The sequence below is a fragment of the Sylvia atricapilla genome, chromosome 6 (genome assembly GCF_009819655.1).
Source record: "Sylvia atricapilla isolate bSylAtr1 chromosome 6, bSylAtr1.pri, whole genome shotgun sequence".
Lineage (NCBI taxonomy): Eukaryota > Metazoa > Chordata > Aves > Passeriformes > Sylviidae > Sylvia > Sylvia atricapilla.
In genome coordinates this window covers 59,683,620-59,710,849 of record NC_089145.1, presented here as the reverse complement: position 1 = coordinate 59,710,849, position 27,230 = coordinate 59,683,620, and the positions used below count along the sequence as shown (strand labels likewise).

General features: G+C 38.4%; 1 protein-coding gene across 1 annotated transcript in view; it reads right to left on the bottom strand.

Annotated features, from left to right (window-relative positions):
- The window catches only part of SNX6 (sorting nexin 6), a 28,569-nt gene extending 1,891 nt beyond the window's left edge, over window positions 1–26,678 (bottom strand). Inside the window, exons 1-13 of the mRNA XM_066322125.1 lie at window positions 26,634–26,678; window positions 26,426–26,473; window positions 20,782–20,886; window positions 18,967–19,077; window positions 17,253–17,374; window positions 15,171–15,294; window positions 13,853–13,948; window positions 12,473–12,578; window positions 9,973–10,048; window positions 8,666–8,705; window positions 7,407–7,493; window positions 6,353–6,512; window positions 5,242–5,327 (exon numbers count right to left, since the gene is read on the bottom strand). Of these exons, the coding sequence (XP_066178222.1) occupies window positions 5,242–5,327; window positions 6,353–6,512; window positions 7,407–7,493; window positions 8,666–8,705; window positions 9,973–10,048; window positions 12,473–12,578; window positions 13,853–13,948; window positions 15,171–15,294; window positions 17,253–17,374; window positions 18,967–19,077; window positions 20,782–20,886; window positions 26,426–26,473; window positions 26,634–26,639 (1,167 nt within the window). The 5' untranslated portion in view covers window positions 26,640–26,678. The remainder of the gene's footprint in view (window positions 1–5,241; window positions 5,328–6,352; window positions 6,513–7,406; window positions 7,494–8,665; window positions 8,706–9,972; window positions 10,049–12,472; window positions 12,579–13,852; window positions 13,949–15,170; window positions 15,295–17,252; window positions 17,375–18,966; window positions 19,078–20,781; window positions 20,887–26,425; window positions 26,474–26,633) is intronic.
- Between the last annotated feature and the right edge of the window lie 552 nt (window positions 26,679–27,230).

The window sequence follows — 27,230 nt, the reverse complement described above, 5'->3', positions numbered from 1 at the left end:
CAGATTAAGCAATTAACTGATTTAAAAGACTGAAAGCAGGTTCCCAGTTGTGCCTACTAAATCCTTCTCAGTCTTATCCAGAAGGCTGCAATTTCAGTTACAGCTCCAACAGCTTTTTTGTCTCTTTATGTCTGTAGTGGCAGAGGACAGTCACAAGCTATTTTTTAGGTTTGTTATTTGGTGATATGAACAAGTTCTGTGTAAGCAAGATGCATGGGGACTTGTGTGTGTGGGGGCACATCTTTGTGGTGTACAGGATTCAAAAATTTAAGGTCTTTGTTACTGAAAAGCTGATTATTGACTGTAATGAACTAATGAATTGAAAGGAATACTTCAGTCTGAAGTCTTCAGTCTTCAAATGGAATTCAATCTTAAATACACTTATGGACTGCACACCTTACCTGCAACTAAAGTGTGACAATAATCTTTTGGCCATCTTATTACAGAAGAATGAAGTATATTTGTAATTTACAGACCACTGTGTAGCACTCTAAAAAGAAAAATGTCACCAAGACATCTGTGCTGGTTTTGGCTGGGGTAGAGTTAATTTTCTTCTCAGGGGCTACTATGGGTGTGTGTTTTGGATTTGTGCTGAAAATGGTATTGATAACATAGAGATGACATCATTATTGGCAAGCAGCTCTTACTCTGCCTTTTCTGCTTCTTGTACTGGCACACTGGAAAAGTGGCTGGGGGTGCATGAGAGTTGGGAGGGGACACAGCCAGGACAGCTGACCCCAAGTGACCAAAGGGATATTCCAGGCCATATGACATCGTGCTCAGTGTATAAGGTGGGGGAAATAAGAAGGAAGAGGGGGGCATTCAGACTGTTGTCTTCACAAGTCACTGTCACACATGATGGGGCTCTGCTCTCCTGGAAATAGCTGAACACCTGCCTGCCCATGGGAAGCAGTGAATAAAGTCCTTGTTTAGCTTTGTTTGTGTGCATGGATTTTGCTTTCCCTGTTAAACTCTTTAACTCCCAGGAGTTTTCTCACTTTTCTGAGTTGCCAGCTGAGGTTAAACCATCACAACATCCTTTACACCTCAGTCATTTCCAGACTAAGCCAGCCAGTCTACTAAAATTTTCCAAATAGGCACATAATTCATTTTCATTAGATCAAATTTACAAAGTTCACAAGAACCACCTTATTTAAATTATAATAAATCAAGGACGATAAAAGCTGTGAGCCATTACTTCTTGTGGCTGCAGTATCTGACATACTTGAATCATCACAGTTAGATAAAATCCAAAACATTCAGATTCAGGAAAGTGTTTCTTGCCAGCTCACGCTCCTAAGCTGCAGTTATTCAAATTATTGTGAGAACCACAGTGACAGAAACATCCTTTTCAGGAAAGAAAGAATTACTGACAAAACATTTTAGCAAATCCCTTAGCACTGCATTTTGCTTACTTCCTTTTTCTGTCAGTTCTAAACAGACATCTGTTGCTAGTAACACAAGAAATTCTTTTTCCAAAAAACCCAGAGAGGCAAGAGTGTATATATTAGTATTTGTGGAAAATATACATTTCTGTTTATTTATGTAAAGGAATTGGCTGTCTTACTCAGTTGCAATTCACATGTCAAAAGACTCTAAATGTGCACCCAAGGCTATGAATGTTCTAAGTATACAATTATAACCTTAGCAGCTTCACCAGCTATCAGACTTCTCTTTCTGAACATGAAGTCCAACACAGGAATATCTCAAAATCCAACCATTTAAAATACTGAACAGTACACCAAATGCAGCTTTTGCACCAAAACGGCCAAACACTTACTCAGGTCTTACATTAGCTACAGCTGCATTAAGTCATGAAGAAACACAGAGCTAGCAAAACAGAAGCTAAGTACTACCTAGGGAGATAATCAGCCAGAATGGCCACAAAAAGAAACATCACTATGTTTAGAGCAGGTAACTCACCAATGATAATCTCAAGCTTCAGTTTGGCAGGTTTCTAAATAAATCTAGGGTACAAGCTGCTGCTAAGGTGGCAGCTATCTTTTACTGCCAGACCCTCCCAGCCAAAACTGCGTGTTTTGATACAAGGGATGTTGTGAAAACAAAACAAAGTAAAGCTTAGGAAAACCCAGAGCAACCTTCTGCACCTTCTTACTGTGCAGCTGTACACATAATTGTGCCAACATAAGGGTAAGGAAGAGTCTTGCATCATCATCCTTCCTGGCAGCAGCCTGCCCTTTCATCAGCATAACACAAACTCAATCCACAGTCTGATTTTTAGCTTTTTCAGAAGTCCTGAGTTGTAATTCAGAAGGATAAGAGAGTATTTACAATACTTCCAAGAAGTATGATAGAGGGAAGTAATATGAATATAACTGGGCAGAGAGGGTTTACTTAGAATTTGTGTATACAGTGTCCTTCGTTTACTGAGTTTATTTCCCTATGGCCCTCAAGTCTTTTACAGGTACAGGCAGGTATAGCTCACAAAATGCAAGCTGTGCCTCAGAACCTTCTCTCAATGCTTTGCTCACTCTTCTGGACTTCTTCTGTGCAGCAACCTCTGTATTTTGGGATTTGTGCTTTTATTTCCAAACAGAGGAAGCAACTGTAACAGCAACTCAAGCAGCAGCCTTCACTGTGTCTGAACTCCTCCAAAAGAGCCTCTCAGGTGAGTTCAGCACCCACTGATACATCATATTTCACCTCCATGATTTTGGTGTGAGGTACCTCCAAGTCCAGAAGACACATGGCTAGACTGATTCAGAAACAGATGGCATCTAGTCTGGAGGCACTCACTACTGAGAAAGAAAACCCATAACAGAAGACTTCTGGCAAAAGGCTGTGGCAGTGGGTATCCCTCATTCCCACACCTCTTCCCTACCTGGCATTTTTGCTGGAAGCAAACAAACTTGGGTAACAGGTCATGTTGCAAAGTTTGTCAGTGCTGTGCTCCACACCCCACTGACCAAGCAATTGCCATTTTGTTGCTACTAAAACTTCACATGCCTGCCTCCAGTAGGTGCAAAAGCACAGAAACTGCCAGCATCAGGCAAAGTATTCTGCCAAGAACCTGGAAGCAGGCAGGCTTTTGATCTGATGCAATTAATTGACTGCCTACATGAAAAATGTAGCTTTCTTTTATGCTTCTACTAGTCCTCTTCTAGCTGTACTTCAAGAGGAATTTGGTGTCTAGAAACAGCCCAGCTTATCCCAGTCAAAACCAGGGCTATCTAGTCCTTGAAATAGGAACATTGTTCATGACTTGCATTTCAGTCATATTCCTTTAGCATTGCTCTTCCCACATCAGGGCACAGTATTACATCAGAAAAACCCCCAACAAACATGTCTTTTAATATCTTCTTTCTTCCTTTTATGGAAATAACCTAGAAAGCATCCACCAAACCATTTCATCCTTCAATACTCCATACAAACTAATAAAAACCTATCCAAAAGACTCTCTTCAAATAGAGAAGTCATAACCTTAGAGAAGGTGATTGCATTAATAAGAACATTCTTCATTATATAATGTTGAAAAATACAATCTACTGTACTTGTAAATGCTGCAATAATCAAACCCAGAATTCACAGAAAGAAAAACACAGCAACCAAACTGATCCATCTGTAGTAGCTTAGCTTGTTTTAAATATGAAACTGGCACTGAAAAAGAGAACTTTCAAACCTAGTGAGAAATGACACATCCTTTCATTCAACAGGTTACAGTATCTGCTAATGTTTCAAGATTTATCATTCTTAGTCAAAATGACCTTTTATTATTGTAAAGCTTTAAAGACTCAAAACTGTCCAGTGAATGTTGTGCTCCATTATGAAGCAGGTGAAAAGGATCAGCAAAAAGAATTCATCTTCCAAAGCAGAACTACAATTCAAAGCATCTATTACAGCATCATGGACTCCTTGTTAGCAAATTTACTAACACAAGGTAAGTCACAGACTATTCAAAGAAATGCATGTTAAACACAAGCTGTGGTAACAAACTAAAGCTAAAAATCCTCAAGCACTTCCAGGCATACACAGGAAGCACATATCAAATTGAAAGCTACAGGAATTAAGCATCTTCCCCTTGCATTCCACAGTTATCAGCTGTCAAAATTCAAGAGAATATTACACCAACATTGTGACTTGCATAGTTAAAAGAAGTGATTCTTTAAGGACTGTTTAGAAGACAGAGACATTGTCTAAGCATTCCACTTCAAGGCATGTGGAGACTTCAGCAAGAGTCAGTCACAAGAGATGATGAAGAGTCAGTGACTGAAGCAGGACCAAAGCATTCCCTTACTAAAGCACAATATGGCAAATCAATAAAAACTGTCCAAGGAAGACTGTTCATCTGAAAAAGGAATCATGTGTTCCATACATTACTGATTGCTTTACCAGCAATACATAAATATCTCATTAAGCTGAACTTACACCTACAAAGATATTTTTTAAAAAGTCCCCCAAACAACCCTTTTTACAGTACATTGGTTTTACAAGCAATGGGTTTAGCAGAATGAAGAATGACACCATCAACACTACTGAAAAGGGTTTAAAGCAGCAATACACCTCTTAACCAGTCCTTTCAACAGATATATTCTGAGTTAATTCACAGCTTTCTAACCAATGCAGTTTCAGATTTGAAGAGAAATGCTAAAGAACTGATTTTTAAAAGAAACTGCCTCCAGGTATAAGACTGTACAAATAAGAGACTCTTGTAGTCATCAAAAATACACTGTGAAATTTAAGGACAATACAGGTCTCTTAAAGTTCTTTTCCCACAAAAATTTATTTTGCTGAAAAAGCTATCTGCAGCATGCCTCTTTTGTTAATGGTTTAAAGGCAAAAAGGTTCAAAAAGCATACATATCATACCAGACAGGCCAGTGTGATCTCATGCTTAATATCCTATACACCAAGTACCAAAATCTGGCTAACAGCAGAAACTGCTTCCTATCTCAAAGTGAAATTGTGAAATGAAGATTTAAAAATAAGTAGTGTTTTCAAATTCTGCAGCTGCAAATATCAAACAGCCAAATAAATATAAAACTGAGGGCAAAATTGTCTTCCAGGATATGAGTTTTCCAAAGGCACCTCAAGCATACCAATCTCTCAGAGACACTTCACCTATACTTCATTTTCTCTGTTATTAAAGAAAGCTCATCTTTCTGGTCAATGCTTAACTTAAAATTCACCTTCCTGAACGTGAAGTGTGTATCATCACTTTGGTTAACCAAGCACATAATATTCAAAATCACTTGAAATATAGGCCCAAAAGGATCACAGTTACCTTAGCATGCTTTAATTCCAGTTCTGCTAGTTCCACCAGATTTTTTCTGAACGCTGCAACTCTTCTTGTCTTAAAGTCTATCAGTTCTATAGAAAATAAAAATGGACTCATTAACAGCATCCCTGCTAGTGACCTCAGGTATTAACAGACATTCCTTCAGGATGGAAGAGGTAAAGGGAAAAAAGAAAAACATCACGTTTAATCTCAGCACATTCTGGGCTCAAAAATACTGTGACTCAATAGAAGAAAGTAAACCACCACTGCAGTTCCTCACCCCTGGGTAACCTTTTGTGGACACAAAGCTCTTTTGAAAAAAGACTGCCAAGTGGATGCTTTTATTTCTCTTACTCCAGCTGTTCTTTCAAGGCTGATACTTGAGAAAGTCTTCAGGGAATATATTAAAACTAAAACTAGGATGAACAACAGTATGCCTTCTGTATATACCTTTGTGGCTAACAGGATCACTCATTCTCCATTGTCTCATTTATAGGAATCATTAACCGGATTTACAGACTCAAACAACTTTTCAGTGATAAAAACAGGAGAGCATGGTGTTTAAACCTTGAACAGATCTGCCATAAAGTGATGAGTCAGATACCTACTAACTCACTGAAGTATTAACCTAAAAAAGTAAGTTTCCAGAAGAAAAATGACATGTAAATAAGGTTCCTTTTCTACTTTAACTCTGTAATTCAGTGAAATCTCATTTCATTATTTCTCCCTTCTCTAATATAGTATCATATCTGTGACAGACTGGTGCCTTCACAGCAGAAAGCATAAAACCAAAAGAGGAATTTTAACAACACGAAAATATTTGTTTGGTATTACTGCTAACAGTTATTGGTTTGTGTCCTAGCTCATTTTTGTGGAAAAAACAAAGCTTAACAAGTAATTTGCAGCTAGACTTTGCTCTACCTATCGGAGCTATGAGAAGCCAAAGAAAAATTTAATTTGAACTTTCTAAAACAAATAAATAGTAATTTAAAGATCATATTCCTGCTTAGGAAACAGTACAAAAATCTATTCTCATTAATTACATTAATTCTCAATAATAACATACTAAAATATTTATAAATATGTAGTAACATAGGATCGAGGACCACCCAAATACCTTGTTTTGCTGATTCAGAAATTTTCTCAAATTTCTGACAGCATATTTGCTGAGTAGTTTCAGCTTGCAGCACGTCTTTATTTTTTGCTCTTGCTTTATCCAATGCCTTATTAGCATTTTCATAATCCACTAGTGACCTAGATCTTCTATATAGGAGATCCTATTGAAAAAAAAAAAAGGTTGTATGGAGTTTATAAGACTCTACCCAAGGATTTTATTATATTCCAAGAATAAAAAAATTAAATTTTAGTCCTTCTTACTGTATTTCAGTTCTTGCTAAACTAATTGCATTCACTTTACTTCATCCTGCAAGTCACAAGAATGTCCATACCAGATCAGATCCACAACATAAGACTACTTGGTCTCCCTCATGTCTGACAGAGCTAGGAACAGATGGCTTAGATGAAACTCCAAAGAGCCAAAGAAGGCCAACCATGGGAAATTTCACAGCTTCTTAAATTAGAAACAAACTACATTTAGATTATGCATCTGAAACACATACAGAGCCCAAGATACAGGAGTAGCATTTTTTGTGCAACAGTTCGTGATCTTCTAACTAAAGACATTTTGTGTCAAATGCTTGCTCATTCTGTGATGTTGTTTAATCATCTAACATCAAACAAAAGTAAGAACGAAATTTTCTGTAAGCACAGAGCATCAAATTCAGCCCATGTGTTTTTGCATCAGCACTAGCAGGTTATATGGAACACCCAATTTTAATATTTAAAGAAAAGCAGAATTGCTTGCAATTACAAGCACCAAACACACTGCAAACAGACAAAGAGCCCTTCCACTGTTTCTAGTTACTGCATGATTTGGCCTTGACAAGTGGCTCACTCATTTCCACACAGTCCCACATCAGAAACTGCTTTGTTAACTCCTTATATTCAACACAGACAGGTTCTACAGCTGAGGGGAAAACTGCAGGCTAGAGGTGGCAGCATTTTAATCTGTCTATATTGTGAGTTGATGATCCTGTGGGTCACTTTCTCTCGTTTTTTTTTAATGTTAAAAAGCCCCATTAATTTCACCAAACAAAACCCCATAAATTCACCTTAGCAGCTTGAGATTCCCTAAGGTAGTATTTCAGAAGATCAGAAAGTTTAAGATCTTCATCAGCAGATACCCGAGCCTCTATTTTCTGGAAAAACAAAACACCACCACCAAACAAATTAAAAAAAAAAAAACAGTAAGAAAATGTATCAACTTAAAAACATCCAGACTTTGGGTATTCATTTGTATAATACAAATTCAATGTAAAATATACAGTACACAACAGATGGTCTTTTTGAAAAACTAAGATCAAGCATTAATGACAGGATACTTAAAGCTGCAAAATGAGAAGAAGTATTAGGATTTTGTATTAAAATGTAAAGAATAAGCTACTCTGCAAGCAGTAATTGACAAGAGGCTTTCTATATTAAAAACTGCTTTTTTCCTCAAGAGCAATAATATTTATCATATGCTACAAAAAATGTAGAGAAACTGAGTTGCACAAGCAGTTTTATGTTGTTGTTGAAATCAAAGGAAAACAAATTTTTAAGGCACCTTTGCAGACTAATTGTGTAACTGCATGCACTAAATGGTCTAAAAAATTAATACACTAATTTGCTTGCATTTTAAACACATTAGAAATAGAGTCTGCAAGTGCATTTTTAAACCTTAATTTCAAAAAATTATTTCTGAAATGCAACATTTTGAGTCAAAGCAATTCTGTTAATTTCCTTTAAAGAAAAATCTGTTTATGCAGATACAATTGTCAGTTTAGGAAATGCACACATTTGTCATTTGAAAATTTTCCTGATACATCAGGAAATCAACAAATCTTCTCTCTACCAAGCCAAACAAGTAAGGCAAAAGAGAAGATATTTGAAAAACTGATTACAAGCATAAGCAACATTACTTTTGAGCCAAATAATTGCAGGAACAGATCTTGGCTCCAGAAAAAAAAGCAGCATGACCAACTTTTTTTTTTTTTTTTTTTTTTTTTTTTTTTTTTTTTTTTTTTTAAATTAAGGATTCCATTTCTTCATTTCTTTTATCCATAACAAGTTCTGTGATTCTCAGTAACAAGTATGGAAGATCTTTATGCATTTTAGAGGAACAGCAGCTTTACAAGGGTATTACAGTAGACTGCCTAGAAATGTTCAGTAGACTGAAGAGTCTAAGGTTCATTTTACAGAACACATGACTGAAATCTTACACTTTCACATTCCATACTACACATTGCTTAAACACCCCATCTAGAAGCACCCATATTAATCCACATGTTAGTGCCTTGTTGACACACGATGACAGTTTCATAGTACATACCCTTGTTTTGTCAAATAACTCCGACACCTTCAGAAAAAACCTGTGCAGAGGAAACAGCTCATATCACAACATTGTTTTGAACAGTCTGATTACTTTCTAGAGCTCACACAATAGTCTGTGTCTGGCAATAAAGATTGCAAAGGCATATTGCTTACAATTATAATTTACAGAACTCAGAGAATATACTGGTTTCAAACTTCAAATGTGTGCAATGTAAGAAAGGCAAAGGATGAACAAAGCAAATACAGATGGATATTTTTAAGTGAAGAATAATTGCTCAGCTCCTCAAGGATTCTTTATGCTTCTGTGAATTAAACCCCAAACACCAGCACTCTGGTCAATGTCTTACACTGTTATCAAGTGTCCTTTACATAATTATGAATGTTCTTTTCCTTACACAGTAAACATTAAATACCTTCTACTTGGAATTCAGGGATGCTGAGCAACAGTGTGGCAACATCTCCACTGCAGGAGACAGTACAAGGCTTCAGTCTTACAGCAGACTGAATTGCAGTCAAATCATACTGTTCTGGCAGAAGACAGATTGATTTCTGACACACCTTAATGGGCTACAACAAATACCAATACTATCATCAAAGTATCTGGTATATAACCTATCACCACATCTGGAAGTAAATCACTGCAATTCAGGTAAGTTAGAAAGTTATCTTTCATATTCTTGTCCTCCCTGTCCTCACACTGACACCAACATCACACTAACTAACAATGCCTGTGTGTGGACAAGCACTGACATCTTTCAGCTAGTTAACTAAGTTTTATTGTCAGATACACCAGACATCATCTTCAAGCAAATCACTGAAAGATGGAAAGACAAACATCTGTATGTAGAGACACCCTTCTAAAGTTTTGGGGATCTTTGTAGATTCCTTTGTTTTCCTAAGAGCAGTAAACTTGCCAGAACAGCAGAACTATTTTTCAAGATGTTGTTACACTTCAAAAAAACCCACAGACTGAGACCTGTGCTGGCTGCATATGTCAAAGCATTTGTAACATTTTTTAAAAAACGGTGAAAGAATTGTGGGTTTTTCCTCACTTGGTGAAGACTTTTTCATCTCAACTGTGCAATTTTCAACAGACTGTAGAAATAGGCATTCTTTTACAGATGAATATTAAAACAAAAGTGTTAAATGCAGCCTGCTAAAGAAATGAAATACTAGAGAAGAAAATGTCTTAATACAGCTGTAATAAATTCTAGCTTTCTCCTAACAAGAGCTATCAATCTCAGCAGGTCACCATTAAGACTGCTACACAGCAAATTATCCCATAGGTTATTAACAACATCTTACTTGCATATATCTGTGGAGTCCTGCGTTCCTAAAGCATATAATGAAGAACCAATTCTATTATAGTCATCCGCCACATCTAGAAAAACAAACAAGCACTTGTTTTACTACCTCATTCCTCTTCTTCCTGAAAGTTTTGAAATTCCTTTCTTCAAAAATAGGTATTTTTCTAAAAGGATATGCTTCAACACAAAAGTAGAAATAAAATTGTGATCACATCACTTAATAGGAAGGACAACTTCACGCAATAAAAACAATGCTTTCACCAAATTGTGCAGTCTGTAATTTACCTAGAGTATTCTATGCAATCAGAACCTGCCAGGTGAATTTATTGTGTAGTTTTTCTTATGTTTTATTTTGGTGGAAGATGTACAAACTTAATGGTTAAAGTCTGAATTTAAATTTTATTTTAAAACTATTTGGAAAAAATAAAATCACATTTTAACGGTAACAAAAAGTCTGTGTGCTTGAGAGCAGTTAATTGACTATAAACACCAAGCTACCAAAAATACATCACTATATACAAAACACCTTTTCTAGCACATCCCTATTTTCAGGAAACTCTTACCTCTTCAACAAGCAGTCACTGGTTAAAGTAGCAGTAGTGTTAAATCACTTTAAACAATGAAATTAGAAGCAATATTTGTAAGAAGGCTGCATAATCTGACTAGCGAGGGATTGCTATATAATCAACATAAAAAATAAATCTTTGCACACAAAGCTTTTTTAAAAAGCTTTAAGTATTAACTCAATGGATGATGAAAACTAATAGGTCCAAGAAATGAACAGGAAAATACATTTGTTTGTTATTTATGAAGTTTATATGCATTTACGCAGAATTATTTTTTCTTAATAACACAACTTCAACAGATTCAGTGGGTCAACTTCCACATAATTCATCACTCCACATGTCATCAATGCAGTTGGTTAGAGTGAAGAATGGTATTAGGAAGCATTAAATCTCCCCTTCTACTCCTCCCCATTTCAACATCAAAATGGATTTTGTGCTGGAAATAGCAAGTTGGTGTCTTTGCAAGCCCTACAGCTCTCTCTTGATCATGTTATCTATAAACTACAGATACTGAAACCCATTTCCAAAACAGGTTTCCCAGGTCACTGCTCTACTCCTCTAGCCACAATTCCAAATGGTGGCATCTGTCCCAGTTCACAGTTTGGCAGAAGTGGTCAATAAACATCATATGTGATTTGAGTCTGGAAACCAATGAAGCTTTGTCATCAGTTTGATCAATCCTTTCCCATCACATCCTCTACAACCTCATCTCAAAGGATTTTCCTGGTTCTACAACCAATGTAAAAGCCTTTCTCTCTCTGTAAATAAATCTTGGCATTTCATTACCATGAATGAAGTTTGGTTCTCATTTTAAAAAAGCAACCAAAACCACCAGAAACCACTTCAGGTGGGAACTGAATGCAGACACAGGGCCCCTTGAGCCATAACTGACTCTTTCCATCTCCTACCATAAATACTGAAACTACAAAAGACTCACTGTTCATACAACAGCAAGAGGGGCATCTGAAGAACTCAGAAAATTCTCAGTTTAACATCTCGTCCAATATCCATTTTCGAGGTCTTATCAATGGAGATTCATAAAAGGTTTGTGAGCTGGTTTTGTATGAACTGTCTTACTATAGACAGCAAATACAGTATCTGTAAATCTGACCCAAACTTCAAGGAAGTAGACAGAATCTGGAAGATACATTTTGATTTATCTAGGCAGAAAAACTTAAAAACAAGGGCAACAGTGGTCAATTTGTTCTGAGCTTCTCAAAACACAGTAATCCTAAATCAAACCCAATAGTCTTAACCCAAAGATTTTTTGTTTTCTCAAATAAATGAATGGCACTTGAGAAGACCATTTAGAGCTTTCAGAAATCACATCAGCTAGCACTCAGCTCATGAAGACAAATCAGTAGGCAAGTGGTAAATCTTATGTCAGTAAGAAAGGGGGTCCTGCAAACCAGGCTACTGAATGTACACATTCCAGTCTCCACTTTAAATGGCTAGAAAATGGAAACCTAGTCTAGAACTAATGGCCCAAACAGGAGTCTGCTACAAGCAAGTAACTTTGTCAGCAATGCAGTTTGTCTAGACTGCACTGGGTGGAATCAACCACATCCACTCAAGAACAACTGCACTAGGAGTAAAATTATGTGTACTGCCATATTACCCACTTCTACACCTAAATGACTAAGTCAGACTTCAAAAAAAATTAATACTTAAAAGTCTATTTCTTTTCAAGCAGACAGCATGAAGAATCAATGTACCCTCAGTGTTGCACCAGGCTGTTCTTACTGCATCTAGTCTACTGCAGCAAAGCCTAAACTTAGAAAGTCACACTGAACTTTGTAAGACTCTGAAGGCTACACTTGGAGAAATGAATTCACTTTTCACACGCAAAAAGAAAACTAAAAATTACTTCTCCTCATGAACAACTTCTGTACGCTTTAACCAGTACTATTTTCATACTGGAAAAAAACTCACTTTTATGTGATCTTGTCATTTTATCAGATTTGGCAGAGGCATCTTTGACTCGGTTGTGATATTCTACAAGGAATGTTCTCTCATGTTCAAAGAAGTCATCCACATCCTACAAAACAGGGGAACAATAAAAAAAAACAACAGGATTTCATCCTGTCTCTACAGAGCAATTGCAGAGTTAATTTGCACATTTCACTGTTGCTGAGACAGAAAATGCATATGTTTTTATTGTCTAAAACACCATTTATATGAATGATTTCTTCTCCACTTATATCATGATATTAAGTTTTATTAAGAATTCAGTCAGAATTAAGAATTTCTAACAAGCATCCTAAAGGTCTATATAACTAAACATGAAGTAATAGCAAATGGTTACCCAATGATGACAGAAAAATAGAATATGTGTAATCTACTCAGAAAAAGGGGAGAAGGGATAAAAGTCATCCCATAGCACAAGACACTTTTATTTCAGACAAGATGATTTAAACTCCTAGCTCAGAACACATCTTAATGACAGACTTCTTTCAATTTGGTAAACACAGGTAAATATTAACATTGTCTGTATTATAATTTGAGATATACTTATTTTTAAAAACTCTCTAAGATAACACAGATGCTCAATGGCATGGAATAGCCTCCAACATGGGCTTTGAACAATGTTCTTATGAAACTGGAAGCTATTTGGACTTAATACAAGTCATAACTAATCCATGGTTATACCCACTTTCCAGCAGTTTCAAAAAAGCAAGATTTTAAACCTAGAAACTTTTAACTCTTGTAAAAGTTGCTACCAAATGAAAAGTTACCACTAGAAAAAAAAGAGATTAAAAATCATCCTCTGCAGAATTTCTGCTTGCTGTAAAAGCGATCCTGTAGCCTTTGGAAAAGTAAAAATTAAACTGAATTTTCATAACTATTTTTTTTTCCTCAGTAACATTCTTACATCTACTGGGAAAAACCATATAACCTCTAATGCTGCTTCTTGAAACAGCAGGCAGATTCTGCAAGACTGGAAAAATTCACTCCATTAGTAACTTCTGAACAGAATCAATTGTCAGACCCAGTTCTCCTTTCCACTATACAAAATAACAGGCCTGAACAAAAAAACCCAAAAAAAAAAAAAAAAAAACCACACACCACCAACCAGAATATCAATTATCTATGTATAAAAAAATTGTTTGATTTCATAGAGTACTGAAAGCCCACAAGAAAGCTTTTAGTTATTTTGCATCTAGGCCACAAGTTCTCATGCATGGTCTGCCACTGATTCTTAAGTTAGATATCACTATAAAAATCCAATTTTTGTACCTATGTAAGATTCATTAAAAAAGGTGACAACAATGTTAATACATTTTAAATCTTGCTATGTTAAGCAGTAATCACCTTTACTCCTGAAACAATGACACCATCTGCTGATTTAACCATATTTTTGAAGAAGTCTTCAAGTTTCTCTTTCTTATTTTTCCCACGAACACTCAACTGAAAAACAAATTAATTTATCAAGTTGATTCATTTTCTGGAGGTAATACAAGCTTTAAAAAAATTAAATAGAACTACATAGGCCTACTTGCTACAGCTAAAACAGTTTTTTTGTTCTCTCTTTATTCTTATACTCTGCACTAATGGGGACAGGGCACCTTGTATCCAGAATGAAGACAACCTCATTTACTACATTGTTTGTCACCTAAAATACCATTGTAGGAGAAAAAAAAAAATCAGCAACATTCTAGCACCTGCAGATAGTACCAAATGTACAGGGTACATTTCAGTTATCAAGAACTCAGTATTTATCAGGCACAGTATAGATGAGTTTATGTAACAATAGCTGAGTTAATATAACCATGTTTCATTTTAGTGAATGGCAGATCTTTGACTTCCAGAAGATAATGCTGGTTTTAACTTCCTCACACTCTTCCTGTCCATCTAACTTCACCCAGTTTAGGTAAACTGAGTGCCTGAACCTGCAAGTATTTCTACATCAGGGAACCTTTGTAACATGTTTTGAATTAAGTATGTATGCAGTTGAGCCAGTCTATGTAGTAATTTCTTCCACTCAAAGTTGATTCCTGCAATTTTAAAAAGTAACTGAAACTCTTTGCAGAATAGGAGCAAGCACTGTCTCCAACACCAAAGAGTTATGAATCCAGAAGTACTCTCTATCATCTCAATTCAGTATGTCACATGTGAATAGCCACACTAGTCCAATACTCAGAAAAAAAATTAACCACATGTTCACTCACATCATTTACAAAAAAGTTTTACTTATCAGAACATTTCATCAGAAATTCTCTCTAGTTTTGTTAGCAAGAGAATTTACACTACAGTTCCAAATCCTAAAAGTTAATGTTCTATTTTGTTGCATCATTCTTCCCTGCAGAAAAAAAATAATTTCAAAGAATGGAAAAGTATGTCAAGTGAAATCACCACCAAAAGCTCATCTTTTAAATCCAAAATATACTGGATTTCCAGTAATATTTTTGATGCTGAGGTTAGAGCATAAAGTGCATTTGGTTCCCCAGGCGGCAGAAAACAAACTCCTACAGACTAAATGAATTTCTAACTTTTACAATACAAGTATGTCTGGCATGAAGGAGTTGATGTAATTTGCTCCAGGAGGTAATTCCCTCTTAATCAATTTTCCATCCTACCATAAAAGTACATCTTGATTTCTCTCACCAGCAATTCAGTTTTCAATACTCACATCCTGATTATATTCCAAGAACACATGGAAATTTAAGTCCTTTCTCAAAATAGGATGTGCTGCCACGCGACACAAAAACACTTCATGCATTGCAACTGTCTTCTTGAATATTGCCAAATATTCACTAAAAACAAGAAATAAGACAGACATAAGAATTTCACGTGAAGCAATAAAGTTTGAGATAAACCTAGTAAGCAGCTTTAAGAAACCCTCAGTAAGGGTACAAAATTACAGGCCAATATAATGGAGTTTATCACTCCAATGTTTGATAGAGACATAAATAAATAGTGCAATGGTAATACTAGGGAGAAATTTGAAGCCCAAACACATTACAGAGAGACCTTTAATGAAGAGTCAACAAATACACTAAGTTTTATGGTCAGCTAACAGACACTGGTTTGCTGAAAGTGTAACCTCATTTCTTTGTCCTTTCCCCAGCACCCCAAAAATCAAGAAACTGAGGTACAGACTACAGTCCCTCGGCACTGTGTATTGATGTACAAATTCCTTCCTCCCCATCTCCATCCCCTGGCCCATTTGCACCCTCCTTACTTATTTATGTAGTTTTGTTAGCTCTTTAGACAGGGTTTTATTTCATGTTACAGCACCTAGCCTTTTGGAGCCAAAGCTCACATGGATGTCTTGCATCATAGTGGTTCTAAAAGTGAAATTAAGAGCGGCATTTGGTAGGTACAACAAAAAAACCACATTTAACCGTAACAATCACATAGTTGCCCAGTTCAGCCAACTCAACTTCAAAGCAATTACTCACTTGCAATTTAATTAAGAGGAAGGCACTCTTATCAATACAAGTTTGCTAGAATTCATTGTGCTTTGCAAATCCAGTGAGTAAGATGCAACTCATCTGAAAAATGAGGAAAGGGCTCTTTTTCCCATTCTGAGGTCAAACAGCGAAATTATCATCAATGCTTTTCCTTCCACTATGTGCAAGGAGGTTAAGATTTACATACCAGCAAACCAGCAGAGCCAGTGTTGGGAGATGTTTGATCTCAGTGAGAGTAGTAGTCATTCAGTGAAGACAAAAAAGGAGGATGCAGAGGATGGAGGTGGCAGTAGAAGAAACCCAAAGTTTTCTGTGTTATCCAACCCCTAACCAGACCACAAGAGAATCATGATCAGGGCCGCTGGAAAACCAGATTCTTTAAAATCTATAGTGTTCTGCTAATTTCCAGTTTTCTGCATATGAAGTGTATATCTACTCTGCTATAAATTATGTTGTACATATCACTAATACAGAGCTTTTGAAGACATTTGCTCACAGCAGCTGAAGTTCGGAGACAAAGCAGCAGTTCTAAGAGTTCTATGTACTTTTCTTGCCAATTCAGAGCTCTTGATAGAAGCAGTCTAGAAGCAGCGTAAATATACACTTGAAAACTGAAACCAATGACAGGAAAAAGATCAAAGAAGTGAATGCATGATAAAGGATATGGACGAAGCAAGGAGAAACTTCACTGTGTAACTCATATGGGACAAGAAGCTTCAGAGCAGATATTTCAATATAAATTAAATTCACAGTAAAGGGAAAATAGTATTTTCGGGAAGTATATTCTCCTTGTGCAAAAAATTTAAAAAAAAAAAAAAGTGTCAAAAAAGGAATTTTCTAGTAATCTTTGTATTTCTTGGGGAACAGAAGGTTGGCATCCATAGCACCAACCACATGCACAACTCCCTACTCCCAATCACTGCATGTATAACCTTAAAGTCTAATTATACTTATAAAATGTGGAACATCAGAACTAAAAAAGGAAGAGGTTCTCTCCTCCCTTTGCAGATGTTCTGTGAAGAACAGGACCTAAGTACTTTCCTTCTTACAAAAGAATGCTCAAGAACAAGCTGATTTATTTCCTGTTTCAGAAGATCTTCCATGAAATTATTTCTACAATTTTCCTAATGGCACTGATCATGATCACTAAGATAAACCTTGGTTACAAAGCAACTGGATTCTCAAGTCTGTGTTTCACAGAGAACCATTACAGTGAAATCAGAAACATGGGACAGCAAACAGCATTAAGAGTTTTGGAACATAAATAAATTAATAAAGTAGTAATTAAATCTACATACGCTTCCAGTTCTTGTTTCATCTTTGTGAATTCTTCTTTAGTCATTGATCCTTCCCCTTCTCCAAGTTTCTGCAGTTTCTCCCTGGAGGCATCAAAGTCAGGCCTGGGTGGTGCTGGTGGAATCTGGAATTTAATCCAATTTTTTTTAAGTTCTCATTTTCTCAGTCAAACAACACCCATTCAGCGTACAGGAACTGTGGATTGCCTGCAGCTTTTTAATACATATTTCTCTCATTCATCATTCATTACAACATTTCTGGATAAAGTCTCTCATTCATGAGTTATACGTGCTGCATTACTATACCAATTTCGGTCAAGAGTCCTTGAAGATCACATAAGTATTAACTAATGGCTTCTGTTTAATTACAACAGAAACCAAATAATGCTTCATTTCCCAAGACAATGACTTAAAATTTGAAATAATTATTTTTTAATTAGTTTTGGCTTAGCTTATTTGGTAAGAATTATTTCTTCTTTAAAGGGAAAAAAAAAAAAAAAAAGAATTCCACAATTGTTTTCACACATCCATTTCTAACTTGCCAAAACTTTAAACCAAGAAAACCATTCCCTATTGTTTGCAGGCACTAGCTCTTTCTTGCAGCATGCTGACATTAAAGATGTATGTGCTGAAATAACAAAGCCCTCAGTAAACAAGGCCCTAGGTTAATTTTATAATACAGTACATCAACACTGAAAGAGAAAACACCAGTCAAACTAAACATGAATTGGTGCCAGGAAAGAAACACAGAACCAACCGTGTTTAAATATTAGTTTACTGATATTGGCCCATTGCATTAACACGTTACAAAAAAAAAAAAAAAAAAAAAAAAAAAAGAAAAAAAAGAAAAAAAAGAAAAATCCAGCATCTTGACAGTTACCCATCTGAAACTAGCTATTACCACACTGAAGGTCTAGTCACTTCAAATAGCTTTTCTGACTAAGACTATCTCAAGAATGGTATGCCCATCACAGATTATACCCATTATAATGTCCCCACTAATCAGTCAGAAATATCTGTTTACCCTCTGAATCAACAAACACCTCCCCGAACACAAAAGGAATACCTTTCACACCAAGATGACAAATATTCCTATTTGCAATTAATGTATGAAGAGCAGCAGCATTTTTAATATGCAGCATCATACCACGTCTGTTTTGAAACCTCTGTTCCTGGAAGGCCTGAAATTAACTTCAAACTGTATGTTATTATATATTGAGGTTCCCTCTAGTTCTACATGGTATTTAAATTAGTTTTTCCTTTCCTCTTATTTATGGAAAAATGATTCTGATCTTCATAATAAGAACTCAAAAAGTCCAACTACTTCAATCTCTCATTCCAGCTAAAACAAAGGCAATATGAAACTTGTAACTAAGTTAAACATTAGCTTGCAAAAACAATACCACCGAGTTATACAGTTCAACTCTCTCCCACACTTTTAACACAGTGGCATAAAAATACACTTGGAGACAAATTAAACTACTCATTTCTTAGGAGTAAAGGGCAAGAAAGTATGACAGCTGCTGTAGCTTTCTTCCAAGCTCGCTTCAACCATTAATTTTGTGTAATTGCATAAAATTAAGTGTTAGAGAAGCTGATCTGATTTTATAAGGAAAGAACACCTGCTGTTTCCACTGCATTTAAAAGCAGTCTCAAGTAGTTTTGATCCAACCCAGAGAAAATAGCCCATATAAACCAAAAGAATACCAGTACTTACAATATAGCCAGCATAGTCCTCATTCTCAACAAAAGAATCATGAAGCCAAATAAACTCTTCATGTTGCCGCACAACAGAAAATTCATTTTGTTTGAAATTTGGTAAGGAACTCTGGAAGGGTAAAAAGAGGTGGAATTATGGCAGGGAAGAAGATACTGAGGCTGAAAAGCTCAACAAAAAAACACACGGTTTTTCACTACTACATGAGAAAAAACCTTGAGGGAACAACAAAAACATCCCCAAAACTTCACACCACAGTAATTACCCTCATCTTAATTAGTGCAGCAATGGGATGCCTTAAGAGGCTGTGGAGTGTCTGCTCTTATAGACATGTCTTATATCTTTATCACTTTAATCCTGGAGTTCTCTTCAGTATCTTTATTGATGATCTGAATGAGGGGACCAAGTGCCTCTTAGTCAATTTGCAGATGACACCATGTAGAGTGGAGGTGTTGATCTGCTGGAGGACAGGAAGGATCTGCAGAGGGATCTGGACCAGCTGGATCCACGGGCTGAGGCACACTGTAGGAGGTTCAATAAGGTCACAGCCCCAGAGAGAGCTACAGGCTGGGGGGACAGAGCAGCTGGAAAGTTGCCCAGTGGAAAAGAACCTGGTCAACAGTGGCTGGACATGATCCAGCACGTGCCAAGGTGGCCAAGAAAACCAATGGCATCCTGACTTGAATCGGAAATAACATAAACAGCAGGACCAAGGAAGAGACTGTTCCTCTGTACTAGACACTGGTGAAGCCACACCTCGAGTCCAGTGTCCAGTTCCTCATGACAGGAAAGACACTGAAGTGATGGAGCCTGTCCAGAGAAGGGCAACAGAGCTGGTGACAGCTCTAAAGCACAAATCTCTTGAGGAGCAGCTGAGGGAGCTGCTGATGTTTAGTCTGGAGAAAAATCAGGGGTTGACATATCACTCTACAAGTATCTGCTATGATACTTGGTATAAGTAGGTAGGTAGGGGTAGGGGCTGATCTCCTCTCTCAACAAGAGGAAATGGCCTCAAGCTGAACCAGGGGAGGTTTAGATTGGATATTAAAAATTTCTTCATAAAAAGGGTTGTCAAGTTTTAGAAGGGGATATCCAAGTAAATGGCTGAGGCACCCATCCCTGGAGGTATTTAAAACACATGTAGATGTGGCACTTAGGGACATGGTTTAATGGTGGACTCAGCAGTGCTGGAGTAATGGTTGGGCTCAAACTTAGAGGTCTTTTCCAACCTAAGGGATTTTATGAGTCTATAATCAAAACCCAAATGGACAAATCCTGAGCAATATGCTCTTGTGCACTCTAATTTAATGGCAAGAGTGAGGGAGGAGACAGGATTAATGATGTCCAGATATTTTATTCAACTTTAATTATTCTGTCACTCTGCAATCAATAAAGATTCAACTCGAAAAAAAAGGCATAAACAACATTAATTAAAAATGATCCGTGAATGTAATACAATTATAAAATATGCTTTTAGAATCTGAAACTATAATAAGACCTAATTGAATTTAAAAAACTATACTGAAGTATATTCATGTATATTTAAGATTCTACCTGCAAATAAACAAATTACACATCACATCAACACATAACAACACATCAATACAAAAAAAATGAACATAACTTTCTTCTAAACAGTTTTTTAACTCAGTCGTCTTTTTCTTATGCACTGCAGCTACACAGTCTCATGAACATGAGCTAATTCTACTTTCTCATTTCCTCTGGATTGTGTTACATGTTGTTTCAACAAACAGTTTGAGCAAACTCTTTTGTATATAATTAAGGATTGCTGCATGTACAAACCCAGGTTTTTACCTTTGTATGGACTGTGAATTTCACTTTATCCCTCTCACTTAGTGCATCTGAGATATCCACTTGCAGAGCAGCATCAGTCTGGAGATCTACATTTATTGCTCTAAGCTAAAGAAAAAAAAATATTTAGCTTAAAAAGAAAAAGGTAAACTATATTTCCATTATTCTTCCTTTGAAACGAACCCTGAGCCTGCAATGCTGAAGACAGACCACAAAACCCCCAACATGAAAAGATTATTTCCAGCAGAAAAAGAAATTCCAGTAGTACTCTTTACACATAGCCATACAAATAATAATCTTCTTTACAGTACTCTCTGTTAGTGTACTATTTTCATTTCTGTAGATTGTTAACTTGCTAGTAATTGAGATGCTCAAGACAAAGTATTTCTACAGATAGCATCGAGTTTGGTAGGTGTTTCTCTTTACTGTCCCCATTCCTCTGAACTGACAAGCTGCTCTCTAAATAAATATACACAAAGGTAATTATAAAGATATTAACAGTTGGAAAGGTACTTTTAAGGAGAAAAGTGGTTCTATATTTCAAAGGAGCAAGAGTAGTTATAGATCTGATTTACTCACACTGTCTTACACTATTATTCTGTTCATCATATAATTCAAAAGCTTAAGAAGACTATCCTGAACTCCACAGAGCTAAATCTTCTTGGAAATATTTTTCTAAAAAATCCCAAAGGAAAAAAACTCAAATCCCCAAGACTTTGATGTCTTCAAAACGAGCATGAGAAATGGCAAAAGAGCAAGGAATACATGTCTTTTTTTCTACAAGACATGTAACATGAACTCTTTCACAAAATTCCAGTCACATTGGAAAAAAGAAAAAAAAAAAAAGAGAGAGAGAATGATCACATATAGCAAAACTGAAATATTATCTGAGCACAATATTTGGCATAACTGGACCAAAGGCTTCAGTACTTGGTGCAACCTCATCTAGAGCCCAACTGGAAATTCAAGTCACCTCACCCTTGTACCCTGGTTGTTCAAGAGGAATTTGTCCCATGACAATTTCATCATCATGACCAACAGACATTTGGAATGCTTTTACAAGCACTAAGGCTAACCTAGAAATCTTTTCCAATCACATTGTCAAAAAATATTTCAACATCATGCTCACAAAGCATACTTTTTACTGAGATATGGTATTTTCTCTGATGCTGCTTTTTTTTTTTCCTACAAATATCCCATTCTCCAGTATTAAAAATGCATTGCCATACAGAGATTTGGACTTTTTCTCCACAGATTTTTTTTCAGGATTGCATTTCTAAGCCAGTATTTCAGTACAAAAATGCTTTAAGTACTCATAACACATAGTACAGAGAGTACACATGAGAGATTTTCAAGATAATGATATCTTCATTATGAAGATATTTTGATTTCATGAAGATTATTTGAAGATAATGCTATCTTTTTGAAGACAGATTTTGAAGTGAGGCACTGGAAAAAAACTCTAGGACAGAAGCATCAACTGCCACATCTCGTTTTCCATAAATTACCTTTATCTTAAATCACAGTGGTGATCCCACTCTAGTCTTGCTGTCAACCTTGATGCCTGGACAACTCTTACCTTTGCAGCAGCAACCAGACTCATGGATCCCAGAATTGGTGTATTAAAATAAACCAGAATCATGCAGTCTAGCATATTCTGCTAAGGCTAGCAAAATGTTAACTCTTCAGTTGCTCTTACACAAGTAGTAACAGCTTTTCCTTACAGTGAAGTTGGAAATCATTAAAATGACTGCACAGTAACATTTTCACGCCATGTGATTCAGGCATTGCCTTTTGTTTTGTTTTCCAAGGTTTTGAGGGTCACTGCCTCACACAAAGGCGTATTATCATGCAATGGTTCCTTGCAGATCACTTCTCAGAGGCAGAATCTCCTAGCTCCTACTGAGTTTCCAATGTGCTTACCATCTGATTTAGGAAAGGAAAATATAACGACATACCAATGTCTCCCTTATGTCATGAAACCACATTTTTCAGTGTGTAAAAAGGTCTTTGTGGTTACACTGTCTGGGGTCCTGTTTGTTTTTCTCCGGTCCCCCCAGAACACATTAACAGACTGAGTGATCTCAGCAAATAATCTGGATTATCTAAATGGTACTTTTGTAGTCTTTCACAGGTCACAAATATCTCTACCAAAATATTTTGCACCTCCTTTTTTTTTTTTTTTTTCTCCAAAGTGTACTATACAAAATTCTAGAATTCAGTGTAACAGCAGATCAAGTTTGTCATTAGAGCATATCCAGTGCAGTGCAGTCTGAGAACACGCACTATTCACAACTTCAGACACAAAAGTCCTATCTGTGCTGAGAAAATTAAGAACTAAATATGACAACTTCACCCATGACATACAACTGTAAAGGACTATTTGTTTGATTTATACTGAGTTAAGTTTGTAACAGTTCTGAAGAGTTTAATTATATGTTAAATTATGCCATGTAGCCTGACTGCCAACAGGGAATGTTTTCATCTGCAATGGTAATGAAGCATTTATGAAAGGTGTCAAAGACAATCAGAAAGTTGAAGGACTTTAAATGTATTCATGTGACACAAGGATTCACATTGCATTACCCGAAACTGAATTCACAAACAACATCATCACACCACAAACTTAAACAAACTCTGCATCACTACTTCCAAAATAAAACTCCTACCAATGGATGGTTTTCTGGTCACAAAGGAAATAGAAAACGACAAAATAAAAGAAGTCTGAAACAGATGAAAACTGAAATGAAAGTACCTTGAAGTATGGAAAAACAGAGATAGGATAGTCCCTTTTTATCTTGCCCTCCTCCAAGTCAAACACACAGAACATCGTGTAATAATTTTATGTTTACATATGTAATCTACAACCACGCTGAACAACTTGGAAAGCAAAACCCGATTTCCTTACTCTACAGTTTCCTATGCTTTACCAAAACAAATCCCTATTCTATTCAAAGGGTTTAGGAAACACCAGAAGCCAAAACCCAGGCTGAGCAATGTAAGATGCCACAGTACTAAACCACAACACAACACCAGGAGAGGATTTAACATCTAAGCTCTTGCTTAAGGATCAATTATACTTCAAATGATAATGGAAGGAATCTGGTACAGACAAGGGAAACAACCAAGTGTTACATTCCCAGCTAATGTCATCCATTAACAGTAACTTCCCTGCTCTAAGGTCTTTCAAAATGTTAGAGTAAAAGCACTCTTTTTTCAACCGGTCCTTTACAGGCAGATAAATACACAGAGCAAGGGGACAAAGCTTTACAACAAAAGCTTTCCAAGTGTTTTCACAGCATTAAGTTTCCTTCGGACCTGTTCTAAAGGATAGCTCATTTCCACTGAATGAGTGTTAGCCTAGTCAGCTAAAGATTATATAGATATAAAATACACAAAGCAATACTAATGGAGCAATACTACACCACTTTTCAAAGCACGAATTGTTTATGTTAGAGAGCACAAAAACCCCAACAGCACCCAAGTTACACCAAGCAAACTCAATCCTATCCTATTTCCTAAGTGAAATCCAGAAAAGCAATTCCCACGAGTTGATTTTATGCAGGCCATTTATAATAAGTTCCTTCTACAGACCACCCACTGGCACTTCCTCAAAGATGATTCTCAGTGCTCTTGTTTTACAGTTCTCCAGAAAAGGCTCCATATGGTGTAACACCATTGTTTGAGAATTACTCTTCTGTGTGGCATCAGCACAAATTCCAGCCCTCTTTCATCCCATCACCGCAAGGTTAAACTTAACACAACTGTAGCCAACAAACATGTTCCTGCAGCATTAGAAGTACAGTTGTCACAGCAATATCTGAATTCAACAGAGATTTTCAAAACTAAAAGCTCAATTACTCCAACCAGAAGTTGCCATCCATGCTTTCAAATAAAGGCTTGACCTACTCATTATTTAATTGCAGAGAAAGGCAACAAATCAGAACTAGGGAATCACTTTATTAAAGATGTTTCTTTTTACTACTTCTATTAGGAAAAAAGTATTACAGTTTTAAAGATTAAATCACAGCAAATCAATTCATATACAAACTGCCATATTGGTTTTGATTGATTTCCTGTACCACAAACGAAATCACAGAGATAACTACCTGTGTTTTAACCCCAGGCTTTTACACAGAAGAGAAAAAAATTAAACCCCCACAGTGATTGGTGACTGAAAATAAGAAACCCTAAAAAAATTAGGGAAATGAGAAGGCTTCTGTTCTAATTTAATTCCTCAATGCTGGATGAAGATGCAGGAGAGGAAAAAAAAAAAAAAAAGACTGCATTTGGCCAACTGAGATGGCAAGTTGTACAACAGTACAAACAAGACTGCAAAGAGATTTCTCAAGGTTTTCAAATTACCTTCTGAACTCTTAACGACCTGTAGCCTTAGAGGGAATAGTAATAACCAGCCAAAGAGACAAGTTTCACAGGAGGTCAGATCCACATTATGTTCTACCTGCACCTTTAGATAAAGGCAACTTAACTGTGTGCATCAAAGGCTGTTCCTAAGTACCAGGGACAACCTATGTAAAATACCCATGTAAATAAAATTCCACAGTTAGTAAGCTCTTCAGTCCTTGTTCTGAAGACACTTAAAGGACAACAACCACCACCTCTCTCTTTTATCCTATGTTCTTAGTGAAGTAGCTGTATAGCTAAAGACAAAAACTTTACAGTGGCCAGAACTGGCCTGATACAATATCAGAATGCCCGTTTAAATTTTTGGCCATAAACTGGAACATAAAATGCACTGAATTTAACATCTGACTATGGTGTGCAAGATAAAACATTATATCAACACAGCCTTTCTCAGATTTTTGTATTTTTAGTGATATACTGTACACAACCACTTCAATAACCACTAAGAGCTAAGGGAATCCAAGTGACCCTGAAGCTGCTCTCCCACCTTGCTCACAGTTGGTCTTTTCCAAGATACTAAGTGACAGAAGTAAACAATCTGACTAAATTATACTAGATTCGTTGCTTTGTTGCTCAAGCGAAGAAGGCAAGTTAAAAGAAAGATGGATACAGAGATCAGAAGAGAAACTAAGGCCAGAAACAGGAAGGCAGAGAAAAAAGCTTTTCTCAGTAAGAAAAGTAACTGTGGCATTCTGTCCCAACAACAGAACTTCTTTTCAATCAGGAGTTTATTACACAGCATGTGTCTGCAATGTGAATGCCCCACTGTCGGGCACGGGAGAAGCCCTGGGGGCTGAAGGGAGGGCAGGAGAGCATCACCCAGGCCGTAGATCGCGGTGGAGACGGACCGCGGCGCTGGGCTGCTCAGCCCGGGCTGGACCGTGTGCGGGAAAGGGGCCTCGGGGAGAGCCTCCACAGCCCCCTCCCAGCCTATTCCAGCCACAGCGGCGAAGAACTGTCCGCCCCAAACTTGGCCGACAGAACAATGAAGAGCACACGCAGACAGACGGCGGTATCAGCGGCAGGCTGTGCCAGGAGCAGATCCCGGCGGACGGACGGACGGACAGACGGCCAGCCCGGACGCTCGGCGCCCAGCATCCCGCCTCCCTCCGACACCCACGCGGCGGGCCCGGGCCGGCAGCGCCCCGAGGAGGGGCCCACCCCGTTTCCCCCCCGCCCAGCCACAGACACCGGGGTCCCGACGCCTCCCCGCGGCACTTACACCTCGGTCCTCCTCCGAGAGGAAATCTGGGCCGTCGTCCGAGCCTTCCTGCTTGGGGGCGAGGCGGCGGCGGCGCGGGCAGCGGGCACGGACGGGGGCACGGCCGGCGGCACGGAGGGTGAGGGGAGACAAAGCGCACAGGTTAGCGAGTGCCCGGCCGCGCCGCCCGCCCCGCCCCGGCCCGGCTCCGCGGCCGCCCCGGACCCACCATCATGGCTGCTCGCGGCGCTCTGCGCCCGCCGGGGCCGCGGCCGGGCGGGGCTGCGGCGCGCGGGGCGGGGCGGGGCGGCGGCGGCGCGCGGGGCGGGGCGGGGCGGCGGCGGCGCGCGGGGCGGGGCGGGGCGGTGGCGCGCGGGGAGGGGCGGGGCGGCGGCGGCGCGCGGGGAGGGGCGGGGCGGCGGCGCGCGGGGAGGGGCGGGGCGGCGGCGCGCGGGGAGGGGCGGGGCGGAGGCGCGCGGGGAGGGGCGGGGCGGCGGCGCGCGGGGAGGGGCGGGGCGGGGCGGCGGCGAGCGGCGCCTCTCGCGAGGGAGCGGCCGCTGAGGGGAAGGCGGCGGGCGGCGCTTTGGCGGCGGCCGCTGGAGCCGGCCGCTGGAGCCGGCCGCTGTCTGGGCGGTGGTTGTTGCTGTCGCAGCCGCTCGGTGATCCACTACGCTGCTGGGGCCGGCGAGCAGCGGGCCGCGGGTGTTGAGGGCGCTGGGCGTGCGCCGTGCGCTTTGTTCGGTGCAAGGCGGCGAGGGCAGCGCGCCGGGCCTCCGGCGGTGTGCGGGGCGGGCAGCTCCGAGCCCCGCAGCGCCGAGCCCCTCAG